This window comes from Elephantulus edwardii, unplaced genomic scaffold, assembly GCF_000299155.1.
Source record: "Elephantulus edwardii isolate Elephantulus edwardi_28Jun2011 unplaced genomic scaffold, EleEdw1.0 scaffold00096, whole genome shotgun sequence".
In the NCBI taxonomy this organism is placed as follows: Eukaryota; Metazoa; Chordata; class Mammalia; order Macroscelidea; family Macroscelididae; genus Elephantulus; species Elephantulus edwardii.
Window position 1 is genome coordinate 5,915,415 of NW_006399846.1, and position 22,966 is coordinate 5,938,380.

Here is a 22,966-nt window from a genome sequence, read left to right on the forward strand (position 1 = left end):
TGTAATATTTGTCCTTTTGTGACTGGGATATTTCACTCAGCATAATGTTCTCCAGAGTCAACCATTTTGAATAATATTGCATGAGTTCCTTGTTAACCCTCCTCTATCTTGAGCCAATTTTATTGTCTCTTACACACCTACCCCCATTACCCCAATCATGGAGTCAGTCCATCTCATCCAGGGTCTTTCTCTTTTGCACTGTCCTTCAACCCTTCTGAGCAAAATGTCCCTCTCCAAGGACTGGTCCTCCTGGCAATATAATCAAAGTATGTAGACAGAGCTTCAAAATCCTTGCCTCCAAGCAGCTGCCCTCGACAGGACAGACGTGCTTGTTCTCTTAGTAATCTATAGTATATCCAATATTCCTCTCCAACACCACAAATCAAAGGTATTTATTCTTCTCCTGTAATCCTTAGTCATTTTTCCAGCACTCTGATGCATAGCACGTAATGGTGAAGACCATAGCCTGAATCACATGTACCTTAGTCTCTAGCTTGATATTGCTCTTCAGTCGTCTGGAGATGTCATTGACAACAGATTTTCCCAATGCTTTTAGTCTTTTGATTACCTGGCTGCTGGTAACTAAAGAGTGAAGATTGTGGATCCAAGCATGCTGAAGCTATTAATAATCTAAATCTCTTCACTCTCTATCATGATGCTGCAAACTGGCCCAGTGGTGAGAATCTTTGTTTTCTTGATGCTGAGCTTCAATCCATTTTTCAGGCTACAGTCTTTGGCCGTCTGCAGCAAATATATCAGGTCCTCCTCAGTTGCATGAAGTAAGGTTGTATCATTTGCATAAAGCAGGTTGTTGATGAGTTTTCCTCCAATCCTGATGCCACATTCCTCCTTATAAAGCGCAGCCTCACAGATAATCAGTTGCGCATATAGATTGAAAAGGTTTGGAGATTACAATTGTTGTTGATTGCCTTCAAGTCGAGCACAACTCATAGTGACCCTATGAACCAAAGGCCTAAAGCCTTTCTGTAACTATTGACATTTATCAAAGTTCATAGAATTTCCAGAGGCATGTTGTTTAGGAATTGGATAGCCAGCCACAAATTTAGATACTTGGGAGTGAACCTAACTAGTTATTGTTGATTGCCGTTGAGTTAAGCACAACTCATAGGGACGCTATGAACTAAAGCCTGAAGCCTTTCTATAACTATTTTTGTTTCTCCTGCTTCATAGAGTTTCTAGAGACATGTAGTTTAGGAAGTGGATGCCACTCCTCCTTCCAAACCTAACTAGATATACAAAAAAACCTATACAAAGAAAAGTACAGAACATTTCTCCAGGATATAATAAAAGACCTGAATAAATGGGAAAATGTTCCCTGTTCATAAATAGGAAGACTCAATATTGTGAAAATGACAGTCCTACCAAAAGCATTCTACATATTCAGTGCAATCCCAATACAGTAGCATATTCATTTTTCAAGAAGATTCAAAGGGAGATTGTCAGGTTTATTTGGAGAGGAAAGAGACCTCGAATAAACAAAGCACTTCTGAAAGACAAAAAATGAAGTGGGAGGCATAGCACTCCCTGGGCTCAAAACCTACTTACTACACAGCAGTAGTAACCTAAACAGCATGGTACTGGTACAGCGACAGGTGTATAGATCAATGGAACAGAATTTAGAACCCAGAAGCGGACCAAGCTATCTATGATCAACTGATACTCGACAAGGAAATAGGACATAACAAATGGGGAAATTACAACCTCTTCAACAAATGGTGCTGGCAAAATTGGACTGCTACCTGCAGAAAGCTGAAATAGGATCCACATTTCCCACCATCAATAAAAATCACCTTAAGGTGCATTAGAGACTTGGGAGTAAAGCCCAAAATCATAAAGTTCATCAAAGGCAAACGGGGATCAAGCTTAGATGATCTAGTCTGTGGTATAAAGAGACTGCCAGATACAGCCAGAAATGCACAATCTGGAGAGAGGGGAAAAATTGATGAATGAGAGTGAAAAGAAAACCTACTGACTGGGAAGAAACATTTGCCATACCATTTCAGACAAGGGTCTCATATCAAAAGTTTATAGAATCCTACAGGATCTCCACAAGAAAAAGACTAATGGCACAATTGCAAAATGGGCAAAAGACATGGAAATAATTTTCACAGAAGAAGATAATCAGATGGTCAACAGACGTATAAAAAATGCACAAAGTCACTGGCAGTAGGGGAAATGCAAATGAAAACCACAGTATAATACCATCTCACTCCAGTAGGAGTGACAGATGTTGTTTGTTGTTATGTGCCATCGAGTTGTTTGCGACTCATAGCGACCCTATGTACAAGAGCTCTAAACGCTGTTCTATCCTGGACCAACCTAGCCATCTCAAATGCACTTACTCCCACCACTCTAGTCACAGAATAGATCCATCTCATCGAAGGTCTTCCTCTCCTTCGCCGCTCCTCCACTGTGCCAAACATGATGTCTCTCTCCAAGGACCAGTCCCTCCTTGCAACATGCCCAAAGTATGTCAGATGAAGCTTCAGAATCCTTGACTCCAAGGAGCATTTCGGCTTCACCTTCTCCAGGACAAACCTGTTTGTTCTCCTAGTAGTCCATGGTATATTCAACACTCTTCTCCAGCGCCACAGCTCAAAGGCATCAATTCTCTTTCTGTCAACTCTATTCACTGTCCAACTCTCTGATTCATAGCACGTAATTGCGAAGACTATATCCCGGATCAGGCATACCTTAGTCTCTAGCCTGATGTTGTTGCTCTTCAGTACTCTTGAGAGGTCCCTCACAGCCGACTTTCCCAATGCAATTCGTCTCTTGATTTCCTGGCTGTTGTTACGAGGAGTGTTGATTGTGGAGCCAAGCAAACTAAAACTGTCAACTATCTCAATCTCTTCACCATCCATACTGATGTTACCAATTGTCCCAGTGGTGAGAATCTTTATTTTCTTGATGTTGAGCTTCAATCCATATAGGAGGCTACAGTCCTTGACCTTCTGCAGCAAGCACTTCATGTCCTCCTCAGTTTCAGCGAGCAGGGTTGTGTCATCTGCATAATGCAAGTTGTTGATGACTCTTCCACCAATCCTGATGCCACATTCCTCTTCGTACAGCCCAGCATCTCAGATGATCTGTTCTGCATACAGATTGAAAAGGTATGGAGACAGAATACATCCCTGACTGACCCCCGTCTTGATTTTGAACCATGTAATGTCTCCTTGCTCTGTTCTGACGACTGCCTCTTGGTCCAATATAGGTTTTGCATTAGTACAATCAAATGTTCTGGGATTCCCATTCTTAGAGTGAGCCACAGCTTGTTGTGATCCACACAGTCAAAAGCCTTTGCATAGTCAATGAAGCACAGATAGACATTCTTCTGGTATTCTTTCCTTTCTGCCAAGATCCATCTAACATTAGCTACAATATTCCTAGTACCACAACCTCTTCTAAATCCAGCCTGTACATCTGGCAGTTCTCTGTTGACATATTGTTCCAATTGTTTTTGGATAATTTTCAACAGAATCTTGCTTGCATGTGATATTAATGATACTGTTTGATAATTTCTGCACTCTTTTGGGTCACCTTTCTTTGGAATGGGAACAAATGTCGATGTGGTGAGACTGGAACTCATACAGTTTTGGTGGGATCGTAAAATGGAACCACTCTGGAAGGCAGTGTCGCGTTTCCTCAAAAGGCTGATCAGAGCAAATCCATATGACCCAGCTATTCCACTGCTTGAGTATACCCCTAGAGGATGAGTACTGAGGTACAAATGGAGACTTGTACACCAGTGTTTATAGCAGCATTAGTCACCATCGCAAGAACATGAAACCAGCCCAGATGTCTAACCACAATAGAATTGATTGAGAAATTATGGTACATCCACACAATGGAATATAATGCAGCATGTAGGAACAATGAGTTTGTAAATCACTGCCTATCTTGGGAGGGACTGGAGAGCATTATGCTGAGTGAACTACTTAAGTTACACAAGGACAAATACTATATAAAACTATTATTGTAGAATGTGTATGAGGATTCAAGGGGGGAGAGCAGGAGCAGAGGGGTGAGGATGAATAGAGGGGTAATCATGGGGTAGCACAATTTGATGGGTGAAAGAAATGGGAACATCTGGGTGAAAAACAATGTATACAAACTTTGTAAGTAAACCAGTACAAAATAAAAAAAGAAAAAAGAATAGGTGTGGAGATAGCATGCATCCCTGGCGTACACCTTTCCTGATTTGGGGACCATGAGATGCTTTCTTGCTTAGTTCTAAGGACTGCTTCCTAGTCCAAGTATAGATCTTGCATAAGTACAATCAAGTGTTCTGGGATTCCCATTCTTCTCAAAGTTAGCTACAGTTTGCTGTAGTTCTCACAGTCAAATGTCTTTGCATAGTCAGTGAAACATAGATAGACATTCCTCTGGTACTCTCTGCTTTCAGCTAAGATCCGCCTAAAATTGGTTATAATATCCCTAGTACCACAGCCTCTTCTAAACCTAGCCTGCACATCTGGCAGTTCTCTGTTGATGTACTGTTACAGTTGTTTTTAGATAATTTTCAGCAAGATCTTGCTTGCATGTCACATTAATACTGTTTGATAATTTCCACACTTTTTCAGATCACCTTTTTTTTGAATGGGAACAAATATGTATCTCTTTCGGGCAGTTGGCCAGGTGGTTGTCCTCCAGATTTCTTGGCACAGTCAGATGAGCACATCCAGAGCAGCATCAATTTGTTGAAATATGTCAGTTGGTATGCCGTCAATTCCTGGGGCCATGTTTTTTGCCAATTCCTTCAGAGCAGCTTGAACTTCCTCCATCACCAGTGGCTCTTGATCATACGTTGTTTCATGAAATTTTTCGGTGTCAGCCAATTCTTTTTTGAATAGTGACTATGTACTCCTTCCATCTTTTTTGATACTTCCTGGGTCATTCAACATTCTTCACACACCATCCTTAAGTATTGCAGTTCAAGGCTTGAATTTATTCTTCATTTTCTTCGTCATAAGAAATGCATAGCAAGTTTGTTTCTTTTGAATTTACAACTCCAGCTCTAAACACACTTCATTATTCATGTTTTTGCTTAGTCTTTATAATTTTCTTCTTTCGGTCATGAGATTTGTTCTCCTTGTGGTTTCCAATCTGTCAACAATCTGCATTATGCAGATGACACAACCCTGCTTGCTGAAACTGAGGAGGACTTGAAGCTCTTGCTGCAGAGGTTTGAGGATTGCAGCCTCCGATGTGGATTGAGACTCAGTGCCAAGAAGACAAAAGATTCTCACCACTGGACCAATTGGCAGCATTAGGATGGATGGTGAAGAGATTGAGATTGTTCACAGCTTTAGTTTGCTTGGCTCCACAGTCAACATTCTCAGCACCAGTAGCCGGGAAATTAAAAGGCGCATTGCCATGGGAAAGTCTGCTATTAGGGACCTCTCTAAAGTTCTGAAGAGCATTGGTGTCTCTCTGGAGACTAAGGTGTGTCTGATACAGGCCATGGTCTGTGCTATCACTTGTTATGCATCAGAGAGTTGGACAGTGACTAAGGAGGATAGAAGGAGAATTTATGCCTTTGAGCTGTGGTGCTGGAGAAGAGTATTGAGGGGACCATGGACTGCTAGGAAAATATTTCTACAATATTGTGAAGTATGAATTGTAACTTCCCCAAAAGCTACTTATTATAGAAGTTCTTAAAGAATTTTGATAAAATAATTTCACTCTTAACATGTGCCTAAAGCATGGTTTTAGTCCCAATGTGATTTATCAATGCCTATGAAACCAGGCTGCTTCTGGAGGCAAGGATTCTGAAGCGCCATCTGACATACTTTGGGCAAGTTGCAAGGAGGAGACAGTCATGCTTGGGAGGATGGAGGAATAGCACAAGAGAGGAAGATCCTGGATGAGATTGACTGATTGAGTGACTAGGATAATGGGGGTAGATGTGTCAGAGACAAAAATGTTGGCTCAGGATAGAACAAGTTTCAGACCTGTTGTACATAGGGTCACTATGAGTTGCAAGCAACTCAATAGCACATAACAGCAGCAACAACAACATGCTAAAGTTATGCTGTATAAAAGATACTTAGCAATTTCCCGTTATATTTCCCATTAGACAGAATACAGAGCTCAAAAGTAAAATATTTATCTTCATTAGCAGTTACAAACTTATCCTTTCAGATTCTGTTTATTTTCAGAAGAAAAACTAATTTTAGATCATTCTCTCTTTCTCACCCACTTTTTTCCCAAATACAATAAAAACAACAAAACATATGAAGAATAATATAAGAAGGCAGGAACTCTGGTGATATAGTCCATGTAGAGAATTGCTCTGCTAACTCAATGCTATACTTCTCTGGTGGTTCAGATCCACTAGCTCCTCCTTAATCTTCAGGAGCAAGAGGGGCAGTCTTTTCACAAGCACATTTACAGCCTTGGAAACCCACTGGAGAGTCATCTATGCGTCAGAACCCATTTGACAGCAATGAGAATATAAGAGGGCAACAGAAATTATGAATGGTTAAACTGGACAACTGATCCTAAATTTTAAATCATTGCCTTTATTATCTGGATGAAATTTATATGATGTATTATCCTAAGCCTGCAGCTTATGATTCTAGGATGTTCTGTTTGTTCATTTTTAGCAGGCAGTCAGCTTTAAAACATGAAGGAAAAATCCAGAAGATGACCATAGCACATTCCTTGGAGAGAGTTTACAACCGTAAATAAAAAATAAGGAGCTTTCTTCATTGATTTCAGGTATGGTACTTTGTACTTTAATATATTATCTCTTTCATTTCCAACAACTCAGTAAGGAAGGAATCTTTTATTTCAATTTCATAAAGTAGAAAATGTGGCCTAGATAAGGTAATTGAATCTTATTCCAGGTCTGAAAACCAAGGTTTATGTTTAAATAATGAAATTAAAAGTTATATCTTGCAAATTGCCCAAATAATATATGTTAGTTGTGAATATATATAAATTCAGTTTTTAAAAAACTTATCATATCAATAAGAATGTATATTTTTCTTTTATATTGGTTTGTATACAAACATCATATATCTAGTGTTTCATTCATGTACATTGTATTTTTTATATTCCTTCATTCACAATGTGTTTCATACAATCCTTCCCAGACATTGTGTTTTATAAAACCAATCATCATAGATACATGCCACTTATGGCCCTGCCCTTTCAGGTCGTCATTGGATCTTTCCTAATTCCTTCATTTACTCCCTCTGCCCACCAAACACTGTGACCTTGTGATAACCCGATCTCTCTACTCACAACATTCCTGTCCCCTTCTCTTCCCCCTTGGGACTTTTACGCACATATTACTAGTTATCCTTCAGTTTTTACAATAATTATTTTATGTAGTATTTGTTCTTAAGCGATTGAGTGCGTCCACTCAGCATAATGTTCTCTTACCTCTCCCATGTTATGTAGTATTTTCTGAAATCATTGCTTCTGAGTGCTGTGTAATATTCCATCATGAGAATGTACCACAATTTCTCAGTCCATTTATTTGTTATTTGTTGATGGACATTTGGACTATTTCCATTTTCTTTTTTTTGTGAATAATGCCACTATGTACAGTAGTATACAAATTTCTGTTTGTGTCTCAGTTATGTTTTCCTCCAAGTATATTCCTAGCAGCGGAATAGCTGGGTCATATGGAATTTCTACGTTCAGCTTTTTTGAGGAAATACCAAACTGCCTTCTAAAGTGATGATACCATTTTACAATCTTACCAACAGTGTATGAGCGTTCCAGTTTCTCCACATCCTCTCTAGCATTTATTGTTTGCTTCCATGTTAAACTTTGCCAGTGCTGTTGGGTTGAGACAGTATCTCATTGTGGTTTTGATTTGCATCTCCCTGATTGCCAGTGATTTTGAGCATTTCTTCATGTGTCTGTTGACAATCCCACTGTCTTCCTCTCTGAAAAGTCTTTCTATGTCTTTTGCCTATTTTGTAATTTATCAGTCTTTTATTATGGAGGCTCTGTAGTATTCTGTAAACTTTTGTTATGAGACCTTTCTCTGAAATGTCATTACGAAATGTTTTTTCCCAGTCAGTAGGTTTTCCTTTTACCCTGTTGGAAAAAGTTTTTGATGTGCACAAGGACTTAATCTCAGACTTCCATTCATCATGTTATCCTCACCTGGTTGTACAGCATGTATGTGTTTATGTATGTATATGATATATCCTCATAGACTCACACACACACACACAAAGACAGAAAAATCTGGAGCATATATAGTAAACTGATAGTTAACATTAGAGAGGGAAAGTAAAAATGTAATAGAAGTTACGTTTATCTTGAATGATATGCTGTTTTGCAAGGAGTAAGTCTTATGTAATTATTATGCAAACTAAAGTTATTAATTAAAAACCCTTAAAAAATGAAGACAGAAAACTACATTTTAGATCAAGTTCATTTCCATTGACCTCTTTCGTGGTGATCTTCTCTTGATCATAATCTCTATGTAAAAATGTTCACAATTTTTTAGAGATAAAATGTACGTAAGTTACTTGGTATGGTTAAAATTATAAAATTTACCATACAGTGTGAGTACAGACGAAAGACAGTCTACCTGGGTTTGAATACTGGCTTATATATTGTATGACTTCTCCATGTGTTAGTTTCCTAATGTATAAATTTGGAGTAATAATTGTAATTCCCTTATAGAGTTGTTGTAAAGCCTAAATAACTTATTGTCTGCATAGTACTTGCTTAGTACTGCACTTTCTTCATAGTAAGATCTATAAATCATTATTATCCTGGTACCCAGAAATAACTGTGATAAATTTTTTTATTTCCATCTTGACCTCTTTGTAGGTATATATGTATTTACACTGTGTTTTGCTCACTCATTCATTGCTGACAAGTCCAAACCAACTCATAGCTGGCCTCCATTGGGTTTCTAAAATTTTAAATCTCATAGGATTTTTCCCACTAAGCCACTGGTGGATTGGAACTGCCAGAGAAGATACATCCTTTGGGACAACAATGATAAAGCTTAATCTCACATGTTTTGGGCATGTTGCTAGGAGAGGCATTTCTTGGAGAGGGACATTATACTTGGAAAGGTAGAGAATCAGTGAAAGAGAGAAAGACCCTCAACCAGATGATTTACACATTAACTGGTCTCTGATGTGTCAGGAAGTATGAGGATGGCATAGCATAGGACAGGGTTCAGATCTGTTGTTCATTGGGTTGTTATGGATTGTACTCAACTCGACAGCACCTAACAACAACAATGTGTGTGTGTGTGTGTGTGTGTGTGTGTGTGCCTATAGATGTATGTATGTGTGCATGTACACATACATACATGTATACATATGCTCTGGTGGCAAGAAGCTGCATTGTAATCCTGAAGGCATGTGGTTCGAGGCTGCCATCTGCTCTGTGGGAGAAGGATGAGCAGTCTCTCCCTGTGCAATTATTGCCTCTGAAAACCCACTGTAGTATTAGCTGTGGGTTGGTTCCAACTAATGTATACAGCAGCAGCAGAGTGCATATATAGTCTCATGAGTAACTGTAGATATATTTTTCATTGAAATTGGATCTTATTGGTTTTATGTGAATACTCAGCACTATATATTATAAGCATCTTTCACAGTTATTGAATGAAATAGTTAATGTTTAAAAAGAAAAGAATCAGATGCAGTTATTCTGAACTAGTATAGCATGAATCTTTTGACCAAACATAGGAACTCTAAGAAATATCTTAGCGCTACACTGAGAATTTAAATTCCTTACAGGTGCTGATGAGTTAGGAACAACTCAACAGCATTGGGTTTGAGTGTAGATGTTGTTATCATTTACTTGAAAGATTGTATGGAAATTGATGTATTGTACTTAAGTATATTTGAAGGTGCTCAGGTGGTGCAGTGGATTAAGTGTTGTGCTGATAACCAAAACGTCAGTCAGTGGTTTGAACCAACCAGCTACCTCATAGGAGAAAGGTGACAGTTTGTTTCAGTAAAGATTGAAAGCCTTGGAAAACTTTTGGGAAATTTCTGCTCTGTTCTATAGGAGTCAGAATCATCTTGAAGGTACTGGTTGACTTAAGTGTGTTATAACTTGCCTGATGCATCTTAAACAATTATATTTAATACTTTGAAATATTTATTATAGAGCCAATATGCAAGAAGTGTGTTACTTTTAAAGTTTCACTGTGGAAAAGATAGCTGGAATCTAGTACTTTTTGAAGAAGAAAAGTGGTCTGTAAAGAGTGCATTGTTATTCCGCCTCCTCTTTTTGTCATTTCAGGAGATGTTTCACAAAACAGAAGAATTTCTACCCAAAGCAACAGATAGTGAGAATGATGAGATGGACACATCAGATACCCAGTGGGGCTGGTTTTACTTGGCAGAGTGTGGGAAGTGGCACATGATCCAGGTATCTGCACTTCACTTAGCATCATCTTGTTGATGTGTAAAATTGCCTAAAGAGCAGTAAATGAGATATGGGGGCACAGGGCCATGGTCGTCTCTCTGAAAGGGCCAGAGGGAGTGAAAATAGGATAGCTCCTCACTGGCCCAGGGCAGAAAGCAGATAAAGAGCCTGTAGCTCAGCCCCATAGTGCCTCTGTAACCATCCCAGCAGTAACGGGCTCATTTATTCCTTGGTGACTCAGAGACTTTTCTCACTGTTGTGGTTTATTATGGAAATATGTTGAGAAGTAGGCAAGGCAAAGGATATTTCACAATACACTTGCAGGTTTAGTCCTGTAGTCCCAAGCCAGGTTAACAGCAAAACACAATTCTTTAATTAGTTAAAGTCCTGGTTTCAGTTCAGCAAAACAAATTCATGAATCCTCTAGTTTCCTCAGTCATCCAGCAAGGTTTGCCTCAGGGCAATTAGTTATAAATCAGCTTCTCCTTCAAGCATCTTGCAAGAACAATAAAACTTTATCTGTGGCCAAGAGCAGATGCAAGAAGTCTCAGGTCACACCTTGCCACAGTTTCTCCACAACAATGCTACAGTCCCTCCACCACCATCACCAAGGTCTATGCACCAGGATCTTGCTCTCACCAGAGTTTTGTTCCAGTTTCCCTCAAGTCTCTTTCGTTTGTCCTAGTATCACAGCTCTTGACGATTTGCAAGGCCATGTGTCTATAGTTATGGTAGCTGGAGACCAGAAGGGGCTAAGGTATGGCTCAAAATGCCAACTTGAGGCTGTTGTTGTTATGTGCCGTCGAGTCGTTTGCGACTCATAGCGACCCTATGTACAACAGCCCTAAACCGTGCTGTATCCTGTGCCAATCTCATTGTCTCTGACACACCTATCCTGATTACCCCAGTCACTGAATCAGTCCACCTCATAGAGGGTCTTCCCCTCCTGCGCTGTCCCCCTACTCTGCCCAGCATGATGTCCCTCTCTAAAGACTTGTCTCTCCTTACAACATGTCCAAAGTATGTCAGATGAAGCCCCAGAACCCTTGCCTCCAAGGAGCAGCCTGGTTTAATCCTCTCTACGATGAATCTGTTTGTATGGATGCACAACCTGAGAAGAAACAAACTTTTAGGATGTTTTTGTTGTTGTGTACTGTAGAGTCAGAACTGACCCATAACTGACACTCCAGCAGGTTTTTCAGAGGCAATTACTCGCTTGGGAGGAGATTACACATCTATCTCCCATCTAGCAGTTGGTGGCCTCAAACCATGTGCCTTCAGGATTGCAGCACAGCTACTTGCCACCAGGCCACCAGAGACAGCTTAATTAAAAGCAAAGTTAGAAATTCTAGCCCCTTTCCTCCCTCCCACCCCCATTTTTTCTCAATATATATTTAGAAGAAATAGTATGTGTTTAGAAGAAATAGTTTTGTGTCAGAAGGCAGATATGACAGAGTTGCATGTTATCAGTATACTTGAGTAACTCCCAATTTGATTAGAGGGACAAAGAAAAAGGAAAGAGTGAAAGCCCATATTTAACACCTTTTGTATACCAGGTATTATGTTACGTGCTATACTGATCTTTTCTCCCTTATCCTCACAGTAGCTCTGAGACAGATGTTAACAGTCTGTGCCATAATCAAGGAGAGTAAGAAAACTTGGAAAAGTTAATAAAATTTGTCTAGGGACACAGAGGTAGTTATTGATTAAGCAGGATTTGAAGCCATACTCCAAGACTTGAGCTTTTTTAACCTTACAAGGCTGTGTAAAGAAGATTTAATTTGAGCCACTTAGCAAGGTGACTTTAAAAATTAAAATGATTTGGAAAAAGTGACTAGAGCCAGTTAATTGAAGCGTCTTTGCTGAAAATCCTTAAACCATTTTTAATATACTGGTTTAGCTGTAATTCTTCTGTATTAGGAGCTCAAACAGATTAATTAATGTCCTTAGTCCTTCCATTCTTGATTTCTGTGACCACAGTATCACTTATGTGGCCAAGCCACTTATGTGAACAGCTAGTAAATGAAACTTTCTGGTTTATCTTAAAGCCGGATACCAACATTCAGTGTTCCGTTAGCAGTGAAGATATCGAAAAAAGCTTCAAAACAAACCCTTATGGCTCCATTTCTTTTACTACTTCCAAATTCAGCTACAAGATAGACTTTGCAGGTATGGTTTGGTTTTTTGGTTTTTTTTTTTTATCTCCACTAGGTGCTTTGTTTTTTGAGTATAATTAATGTGGTCATCTCTATTATAATTCTGAGAATCCAAGTTGGTTGATATATTTGCAAATATTGATGTAAATCCTTTTTATAATATACAGAATGCTTCTCTTAAAAATCAAGATTTAAAATCTCCTTGAACAACATTGCCTTTCAGAGGCATGTTTATAGGATTCATGGTGGTACAATGGTTAACATACTTCACTGCTAATTGAAAGGTCCATAGAGTGAACCTACCGACCACTCTTTGAGAGAAAGATAGATACTAATGTGTGTGGAGATTGTCATAAATTTTGTGTATATGTAATGCTTCTCTTCTAAGGAACACAAAATATTTTATAGCTTTTATTTTGTTCATCATTTTGTAAATCTTTTGAAATCAATATAAGCCTTTAAAATGTTTTTTCATTGTTATTTGAGTGAAAGTTTACAAGGCATACTGATTTTTAATTCAATCATTCATACATTTTGTTTAAGAACACTAATTCTAAAACCTGCATTACAATTACTTTATAACAGTAATTACAGTACCCACAGTATTTTCCATTTTCTCCTTGTAATTCTGATATCCAAGGAGTAAATGCCGCCTGGTGTTATTCATCAATATGCCTGTTTATTGTTTGGCTGAAAGTTGAGCCAGTAGCGTGAGCTTTGTTCCAGGTTTGAAAGAAGACTTAATGCCAGTGCTTTAGGGGTTCCACTAGTCTCTGTTAGACCAATAAACTTGGCCTTTTAAAATGGGGTTTTTTTTCAGTTTTGTTCTATATTTCCCTCAACTCTAATATCTTCTGCTGTGATCCTCCTAAGGTGTTAGGCAGACATCACTTATCTATTTCCTCTTAAAGGTCTTAGAAGTTGAAGTTTGCATCACCTATTTGTCCTTGGGGCTAATTACTTAAGTACATGGATATAAGACTTTTGTATATTAAGTGTCAAATGAGAAGGCTGTGTGACAGTCAAAGTCATTTAAGTAGGTGATGATAGTTTTAAGACCAAATTTTAGCTAATGCCCCTTCCCTGGTACCTTTGTCAGAAAACATTTTCTTTAAATGGCATTACCTTACCTGTTTTTTTATTCATTTGATTTTGTCTCATATGAGCCAGCTTATATGGAAATCTGCTCTATTTGGAATTTCACCATGATAAAAATTGCACAGTGTCATGTTTTTTGGTATTCCATGGCAAATCTGTTGGATTTCAGGGTGCTACTTCACGTATTTGCTGCTTAGAATCAAACATCTTGTGTTTGAGAAGTTTTCTCCATGAGCATTCATTTTGGTTGTTACACAGCTCTCTGTTCTAACTGTTTATTTCTAGCCTTGGTGAGTGGTATCTTTATAACAGAGCTAGGCTTGTATCATAGGTGTCAGGTGACAAAACTTTAGACAATTAATTTCTTTGAATAAGCCAAGGTCTAGACATAGTAAAGGGAAGTGTCCAATAAGAACCCGATGCAACCCAGTAACTAATGATGCTGGCTGCACCAAAGTTGCTTCACTTACTATTTTAATTTCCAAGAGTTAAAATTGTCATGTTTTAAAAAAATCATCCTAACTTTTTATTCCCTATGGCATTAGGCAAATTAGTTGCCCATAGGGGCCCTGGCATTTATCTTTCTTCTGTATCCTGGGCCAAAAGTGTCTGATAGACATACTTAGTCTAGGTATAAGTGCTATTTCGGGAGCAGTGCTGAACCAGTGATATACACAGACATCAGATTTCATTAGGTGATGAAATTTTGTCAAAGTATTTGGATGATAATTCAGCAAGCCAGGTGTATCAGAAAGAACATTTTCTAATGGATTGCATTTTTTGGAAGCTTTCTCTTGAACAGCAGAATTTTGTTAGGAAATGCTTTTATCAAACAACAAGAATTGCATATAATCTCTCAAGTTTCCTAGCCCTCTATTTAATGACACTGTTTTAAGGAGTTAGTCTTCCATGTGTATTATTTGCCCCAACAGTTCTGTTGCTATTCAGCTGGGGGGGGTCCCTATAAATATGGTGAAAAATATACTCAGAACAAAGTATATCAAAAGAAGGCACCACAGGTTTCACTTGATCCCCACACAGTGGTAGAATCAGTGTGTACCATCTAGGGAAATACAGAAAGGGCAGAACACCCTTCAGACATTTATCAAGTGGTTAGAGCCTTTTATTTTGGAATGAAATTATATCATTTAGAGAAGATAGATGACCTAGACTATTGCCTTGAAATTGACTGTTAGCTTCCTGGAAATGAACTAATTTACCTGGCAAATACTCTTTTGGGTGAGACATGGATAAAAGAATAAAATAATTTCTTTGGTTAGTTAACTAGTTAATTTGTCATCCTTAGAGCCCTTCATATAAGTATTGGACCTAAGTATGTTTATTTAATTTTTGGGTTTAGATATGCAATTTAAAGAAAAGATAAGATGCACATCAATTTTTTAAGTTTTAGAATAATTATGTATCTTATAATTATTTAATAATGATGTATCTATTTTTTATTAAATTTTATGAAGATATCAGAGTATATCTTTCCCCTTAATTAACTAACAAAAAATATTTAGTACTACAGATTTTCTGGTATTTTCATTTTCCTAAAGTTAGAGCTCTTACATTTAGTGTCAGTTTAACCACTTAAGTGTGATATAGAAATGATGCAGACTGAGTAGTCTGTGAGATTAACATCTTCATGTGTGATTTTAGAATAAGCAGTGAAGCTGCACTCCCCTGAATAGAACTTAGTTTTATGATATAATAAGTAGATATATAGTAAGGCATCCCTAATAAACTATGTGTGCCAGCTACTACCAGAGCTCGATGGCTCCTGATTGTCCCGTGGTGTGGCTACAAATCTTCATGACAGTTTATAGCACAATCTGTTTCTGTGGCTTACCTAATACCTTTGTCTTTGTGTACAGAAATGAAGCAAATGAATCTCATCACTGGAAAACAGCGCTTAGTGAAAAGAGCCCCCTTTTCTATCAGTGCATTCAGGTATTGTAAAGAGAAGAGGGGTAGAAAGGTAGAATTTCTAGATGTTTGGTTTTCTTTTTCTCTACCTTTATTACTATTTGAGAGAAAAAGAAAAGAAGCTGAAAATGCTTTTGTAGGTTATTTAGTCTTAATATTGATCTTTCAGATATTGAATCTCTCATTTGCTGGTGAAATAGCATTGTTCTTATTTTCTGTTAGTGACTTTTTCTTATTATTTTTTCCTTCTTGCCTTTTCTATTGGGTTGACAATGCAGATTCTTACCACTAGGCCATGTTCCCTTTGGGTGTGTTGTTAGGCATGGGATATAATGCTTGGAAAGGTGGAGGGTCATTTTAAAAGAGAGGAAGATCCTCAATGAGATGGATTGACAAAGTGACTACAGTGACGAACTCAAGTGAGTTAGAGATTATGAGGATGGCACAGGATAGGATAGGGTTCAGATCTGTTGTTCATAGGGTTGCTGTGAGCTGTACACAGTTTATAGGCACCTAACAACAACAACAAACACAACATATGTATATGTTAGTTGAGGATTTATAAATTGATAATTTATTACATGTAACTTTATAAACTGGCATTTATTACATATGGATAGAGGATTTATAAATGCAGCATTTATTGTTGTTGTTGTTAAATACTGTTGAGTCAACTATAACTCATAGCAACCCTATTAACAAAAGATCTGAACCCTACTCCATAATTACCGTTGTTTCTCTAATGTTCATGGAATTTCCAAATGTATATTGTTTAGGGAGTGGATGCCAATCCTGCTTCCAAGCCTGTCTTAATCTGAGAGCTCTGCCAAACACTGTCTACCATGGGTAGCTATTATGGTATTGAAATACCAGTGGCACAACATTCAGTATCACAGCAACCCCAAGTTATCTCAGTACAGCAAACTGACAGATCAATGCTATACCACTTAGAAGAATGTTCAACTCAAACACAATGAACACCAGGCCCGAAGGCCACAAACCTGAGGCCCATCTGACTTTTAAATACAAAGGCCTGCCCACCAGGACCTTATTGATTTAAACTAGAGGCTTCCAGCCCACAGCTGATTGTCAGCTATATCCAGTAAACCCAGATGACCAATCAGCTCACACACAATTGTGAATTAAATAAAAACCAACCAGTTTACATCTGTCTTTCAACTAAAGCAAGAAAACCTACCCTCCAGAATCCAGCTACAATTGTGTGTGAGCATTTATTACGTGTGGCAAATAAGGTATGTTTCATATTGACAGGGAACTTACTATTTGTTAAGGCTCTGAGTGAAATTGAAAAAGAAAACAAAACCCAAAACAAACAACCTTTTTTGGCATAAGGATACTTTAGTTACAGTAGAAATAAACAAGACTGGGAAAAATATTTTTATTTATCAATACAGTTGAAGAGTTAATCTCTTTAGTATGTGAAGTATTTCTAGAAATTTTTAAGCAAAAGACTAACAACCTATGAAAAAGACAGGTAAAGAATTTGGATAGTTCATACAACTTCACCTATAATATGAGAAATAGAAATTAATACTTGGCTTTTTTCTTGATTCTCATATTGACAGAAATTTAAAAACTTCGTAACATACTTTATTAAAGGACTTGTTGGAAAATAAGCATCCTTTACATTTCTGGTGAGGATGTCAATGAGTACAACCTCCATAGAGTTAATTTGGTCAGCATTTGTCAAAATCATGAATAAATATGATCTCTTCTGCTGACCCTCTCCTTTTCTCAGTATTAAATCCTTTTCCAAATACTGGCCCCTCATGAAAACATCAAAATATGTAAGAAAGTTTCACCATCCATGCCTCTATGTAACTCCCTAGTTGCGCTGACTCTTGTTATGTATAATCTAGTTGGAACTGACCCATAGTCAGAAAACCAGTGGGTTTTCAGAGGCCTTAAATTGCACAAGAGGAGATTAGCTATCTCTCTCCTGTAGAGCAGCTGGTGGATTCAAAACACATTCCTCCGGGTTGGCTATGCAACTTCTTGTTGCTAGGCCACTGGAGCTCCTTCAGTTGGAGTGATGGACATGTAAAATGACAGACAAACTTGTTCTTGAGGCATTCTTAATACAGTAGCAAAAATCTAAAGTTAATTATCATTAATAAACTCAGTGCTGTCCAATCAGTTCAGTTCCATCTTATAGTGACCCTCCATTGAGTTTTCAAAGCTGTAAATAACAATGAGGAGACTGCTCAACTTTCTCCCTGAGAACTTCTGGTGGATTTGTAGTAATGGAGACGCATGGTCTTTGTGTTAGCAGTATAGCTTACTACTGACTATTCCACCAGAGCTCTCCAGTACCATCAATAAACTAAAAGCCTCACTACCATCAAGTTAGTTCCCAATTCATAGTGACCTCTCCTCTTAAGTAGATTAAAATAGAGGAGCCTGCGCATCTTTCTTCTGCAAGGTGACCGGTGGATTCAAACAGTGGGAGACATGCAGGTTTTGGGTTAGTATTATACCAGAAGGAATTGGCTGACAAAGATGAATTTCATGAAACAATGAGCAAGAGCCTGTGGTGATGAAGGAAGAAGTTTAAGATGTTCTGAAAGAATTGGCAAAATACTAAGGCTCCAGGAATTGAGGGCATACCAATTGACATATTTCAACAGATACAGCCCTGGATGTGCTCACTAAGTTGTACCAAGAAATCTAGAGGACAGCCACCTAGCCAACTGACTGGAAGAGATAGATATTTATTCACATTCCTAAGAAAGGTAACCTGACACAGTATGGAAATTATCGAACAATATCATTAATATCACATGCAAGCAAGATTCTGCTGAAAATTATCCAAAAATGACTGGAACAGCATGTCAACAGAGAATTTCCAGCTGTAGAGGCTGGGTTTGGACAAGGTCATGGTACTAGGAATATTATAGCTAATATTAAATGGATCTTGGCATAAAGCAGAGAGTACCAGAGGAATATCTATCTTTGTTTCATTGAGCGTGCAAAGGTTTTTGACTGTGGATCACAACAAACTATGGCTGACTCTGAGATGAATGGGAATCCCAGGACATAGAACATTTGCTTGTGCTTATGCAAAACCTATGCTTGAACCAAGAGGCAGCCATCAGAACAGAGCAAGGTGACACTACATGGTTCAAAATCAGGAAGGATGTCCGCCAGGGATGTATTCTGTCTCCATACCTTTTCAATCTATTTGCAGAACAGATCATTCGAGACACTGGACTGTACAAGGAGGAATGTGGCATCAGAATTAGAGGAAGATTCATCAGCACCCTGCGTTATGCAGATGACACAACCCTGCTTGCTGAAACTGAGGAGGACCTAAAGTGCTTATTGCAGAAGGTCAAAGACTGCAACCTTCAATATGGATTGAAGCTCAACATCAAGAAAACAAAGATTCTCACCACTGGGCCAATTGGCAGCATCATTATGGATGGTGAAGAGATTGAGATTGTTAACAGTTTCAGTTTACTTGGCTTCACAATCAACACTCTTGGTACCAGTAGCCAGGAAATCAAGAGACAAATTGCATTGGGAAAGCCAGCTGTCAGGGACCTCTCCAGAGTACTGAAGAGCAATGATATCAGTCTGGAAACTAAGGTGCGCTTGATCCAGCCACAGTCTTCGCAATTGCTTTCTATGCATCAGAGAGCTGGACAATGACTAGGAATGATAGAGAATTAATGCCTTTGAGCTGTGGTGCTGGGGAAGAGTGTTGAATATACATACCATGGACTTCCAGGAGAACAAACAGGTTTGTCCTGGAGAGTGTGAAACTAGGCTGCTCCTTGGAGGCAAGGATTCTGAAGCTTCATCTGACATACTTTGGACATGTTACAAGGAGGTACTAATCCTTAGAGAGGGACATCATGTTTGGGAGGGTGGAGGAACAGTGCAAGAAAGGAAGACCCTCAATGACATGGATCGATTCAGTAACTGGCATAATGGCGGTGGGTATGTCAGAGAGAGTGAGGTTGGCACAGGATAGTGCTGGGTTTAGGGCTCTTGTACATAGGGTCACTATGTGTCACAAACAACTCGACGGCACATAACAACAACAGTTCAACTTACTACTGACTATACCACCAGAACACCATGTCATCAGTTTTATACTCATTGCTCTTGAGTTGGAACTGACTCATAGCTAATCCTCCACTGGGTTTCCAAGGCAGTAAAGCACATGGGAGGAGAATGCACATCTTTTTTCCTCCGGAGCCACTGGTGGATCCAAACTGCCAGAGAGACATGACCTTTGAGTTAGCAACACAGCTTCGTACGGACTAAGTCACTAGAGCTCACAGTATCATCAGTCACTCAACATTCAAAACTCAGATTCCTTGCCTTCAAGACAGAACCAACTGATAGGTGACCCTGGAGTGAGTTTTCTGAGGCTGTAAATATCGGAGTGAGTTTTCTGAGGCTGTAAATATCACAGAAGGAGACTGCCCATCTTTCTCTCACAGAGCAGCTGGAAAATTCAGACCAGCAGAGAGGCAGTCTTTGTGTTTGCAGCACAGGCTCTGGGTTGGAAGCACAAGTCCTTACCTCTAGGCCACTAGAGCTCCCGATATCATCAGTTGTCACTGTGTGTGCTGTTCACTGGGAACCCACTCATAGCTCACCCTCCAGTAAGTTTTCAGAGGCAGTAAATTACATGGGAGGAGATGACCCATGTTTCTCCTGTGGAGCAGCTGGAGGATTTGAACCACATGCCTTTGGGTTGGAAGCATAACTCTTTACCACTAAGTTTATCACCAGTTGTTATGTACAACAGCGCTCAACCCTGCTCTGTTCTATGCCAACCTTATTGTCTCTGACACAACTACGTCCATTACCCCAGTTACTGAATAAATCCATCTCATCAAGGGTCTTCCTCTCTTGTACTGTCCCTCCACCCTCCCAAGCATGATATCTCTCCCCAAAGACTGGTCATTCCTTGTAGCATCACCAAAGACTGGTCACTCCTTGTAAATGACCAAAGTATGTCAGACAAAGCTTCAGAAACCTTACCTCCAAGGAGCAGCTTATTTTCACCCTCTCCAGGATGAACCTGTTTGTTCTCCTAGCAGTCCGTGGTATATTCAATATTCCAGCACCACAGCTCAAAGGCATAAATTCTCTTTCTATAATCCCTAGTTGTTGTCCAGCTTTCTGGATTTTTTTCTGATTCTTTATCATCAGTTGAACTAGTTAAAGAAATCATGGTATATCCCTACTATGGAATTCTATGTATTTATGAATGAGAATATATACATTTATTCACCAACTATTTAATGTCTACCACTGTGCCAGGATGCATTGCAGAGAATGGAAATAAGGATACTCTTTATGACTGATGTAGAAGACCTCTAAAAGTATACTAAGTGGATAAAAACTAATCAGGTTCAAAAAAGTGTGGATTTTTTGTACCATTTGTGTAGGAAAGAAAAGATGTTCTATAGAAGTACTAAAGGGACTAAAAAGTAGTGATTACTTGTTGGGACAAAGGACAGACCAGCAAGTGGTGGTGGTGGTGGTGGACCATAGAGTCAGAATTGACCCATAGCTGACTTTCCTGTGGTTTTTCAGTGGCAGTTAACCACAACAGAGGAGATTGCCAGTTCTTCTCCCTCCCATGCAATTAACTGCCTCTGAAAATATGCTGAAGGGTCAGCTATGGGTCAGTTCTGATTCTTCAGTACCCAACAACAGCTATGTACAAAGGAGTTCTGGTTGTGCAATGGTTAAGTGCTTGTCTGTCAGTCAAAAGGCCAGTGGTTTGAACAGCTAGCTATTTGATCGGAAAAAGATGTAACAGTCCTGTTCTGTAAGGACTTCTGGTGGCTTAAGGGCAAGGAGTTGTGCTTGTAACCCAAAGAAACAAAATTCAAATCTACCGGGTCAGAAACGAATAGACTTATAAAAGTATGTTGTTGGTGATGTTATGTGCCCTCAGTCCTCTGTGATTCACAGCAACCATAAACACAGTAGCTCTGAACCCTGCCCTATCCTGAGGCAATCTTACAGCCTCAGACACACCTACCCTTAATACCCTATAGTGAAACATTTGCTTGCCACTCTACTCTTTGGAGCTTTGGTAGCCTAGTGGCAAGAAGCTGTGCTGCAATCCTAAAGGCACAGGGTTCAAGGCCACCAGCTGCTCCGAGGGAGTGTAGTGAAAACTGTATATATAAAACCAGAAGCTAATGTAATTTTAATGGAGAAAGACTAAAGTCATTCCCCTTGTGAACAGGAGCCAACGACGTCCACTTTTACCACTTCTATTCAATACTGTATTGGAAGTACTTGCTAGGGCAATACAACAAGAAAATTAGGAACATCAGATTGGCAAAGAGGTGATAAAACTTTTGTTAAATGCGATAATGTGATAGTGTACACAGAACCAAGGAGTCAACAAAGTACAGTTCAGCAGAGTGGCAGGAGATAAGATCAATATACAAAAATCAATAGGATTCCTGTATAGTAAAACCAAACAAAACAAAAAAAAACCCCAAAACACAACACAGAGAGGAAACGAATAAATCAATACCATTTACAATAGCCAGCCAAGCTTTTCTTGGTGAAGTTGAGCTGCCAACATTTCTGTGAGCAGCGCAGCACAAAATTTACAGTACTCTGGAATTCTTCCTAGGACAGCAGAGGGCAACAAACAAAGGTTTCCGTTTAAGTTAGCTCTTAGAGGACGTTGAACATGTTGTTATTGAGCTTGAATTTGTTTTAATTCAGTAGTCAAAAAGTCAAAGTTACTGCTGTTGAGTTGGAATCAACTCATAACTGGTCTTGCTGTGGGTTTTCAGAACTGTAAATCACACACGAAGAGATTGCCTATCATTCTCCCGGAGAGTTGCTGGTGGTTTTGAACCCATGCCTTTGAGTTGGCAATGCACCTCCTTGTTACCAGAGCTCAAAAGATAATATAAGTATATTGAAAAGTTTTGTAAAATCAGGATTTTGTGTTTCTTCTTGAAAATTCTTTTCTTTTTCATTTACCTAAAATCTTTTATTTTAAGGAAATTCTGGAAAGCACGATAAACTGATTTAGAAATATTCATGGTATGTAGGGATAGGTATTTTCCATCAAAATTCTCAATCCATTGCTTAAAGAGTAACATATAATGGTTATTCAGTAAATATTGTTAAATAAAGGTGTAAAAGGCTACGCTTCTTGGTTACCTTTGTTAAAATATTCTGAACATGAAAAATCTGGTTTTGAGAAAGGTCTAATCCTAGATAACAGTTATAATCAACCTCTGATATTTGTTTTGTCTTTTGCTTTTTAAAGTTATATTTGTGAAAATGAGTCTATTCCTATGCCACTACACTGGGAGAACGTGAATTCCGAAGTCCCATATCAGGTAAGACCAGACATGACTAAGTGTGTAATC

The 22,966-nt window shown here is 38.7% G+C and overlaps 1 protein-coding gene across 1 annotated transcript in view; it reads left to right on the forward strand.

Moving 5' to 3' along the window:
• The window catches only part of PARP11 (poly (ADP-ribose) polymerase family, member 11), a 65,791-nt gene that overhangs the window by 23,122 nt on the left and 19,703 nt on the right, over positions 1–22,966 (forward strand). Inside the window, exons 2-5 of the mRNA XM_006891300.1 lie at positions 10,264–10,392; positions 12,438–12,558; positions 15,521–15,596; positions 22,864–22,936. Of these exons, the coding sequence (XP_006891362.1) occupies positions 10,264–10,392; positions 12,438–12,558; positions 15,521–15,596; positions 22,864–22,936 (399 nt within the window). The remainder of the gene's footprint in view (positions 1–10,263; positions 10,393–12,437; positions 12,559–15,520; positions 15,597–22,863; positions 22,937–22,966) is intronic.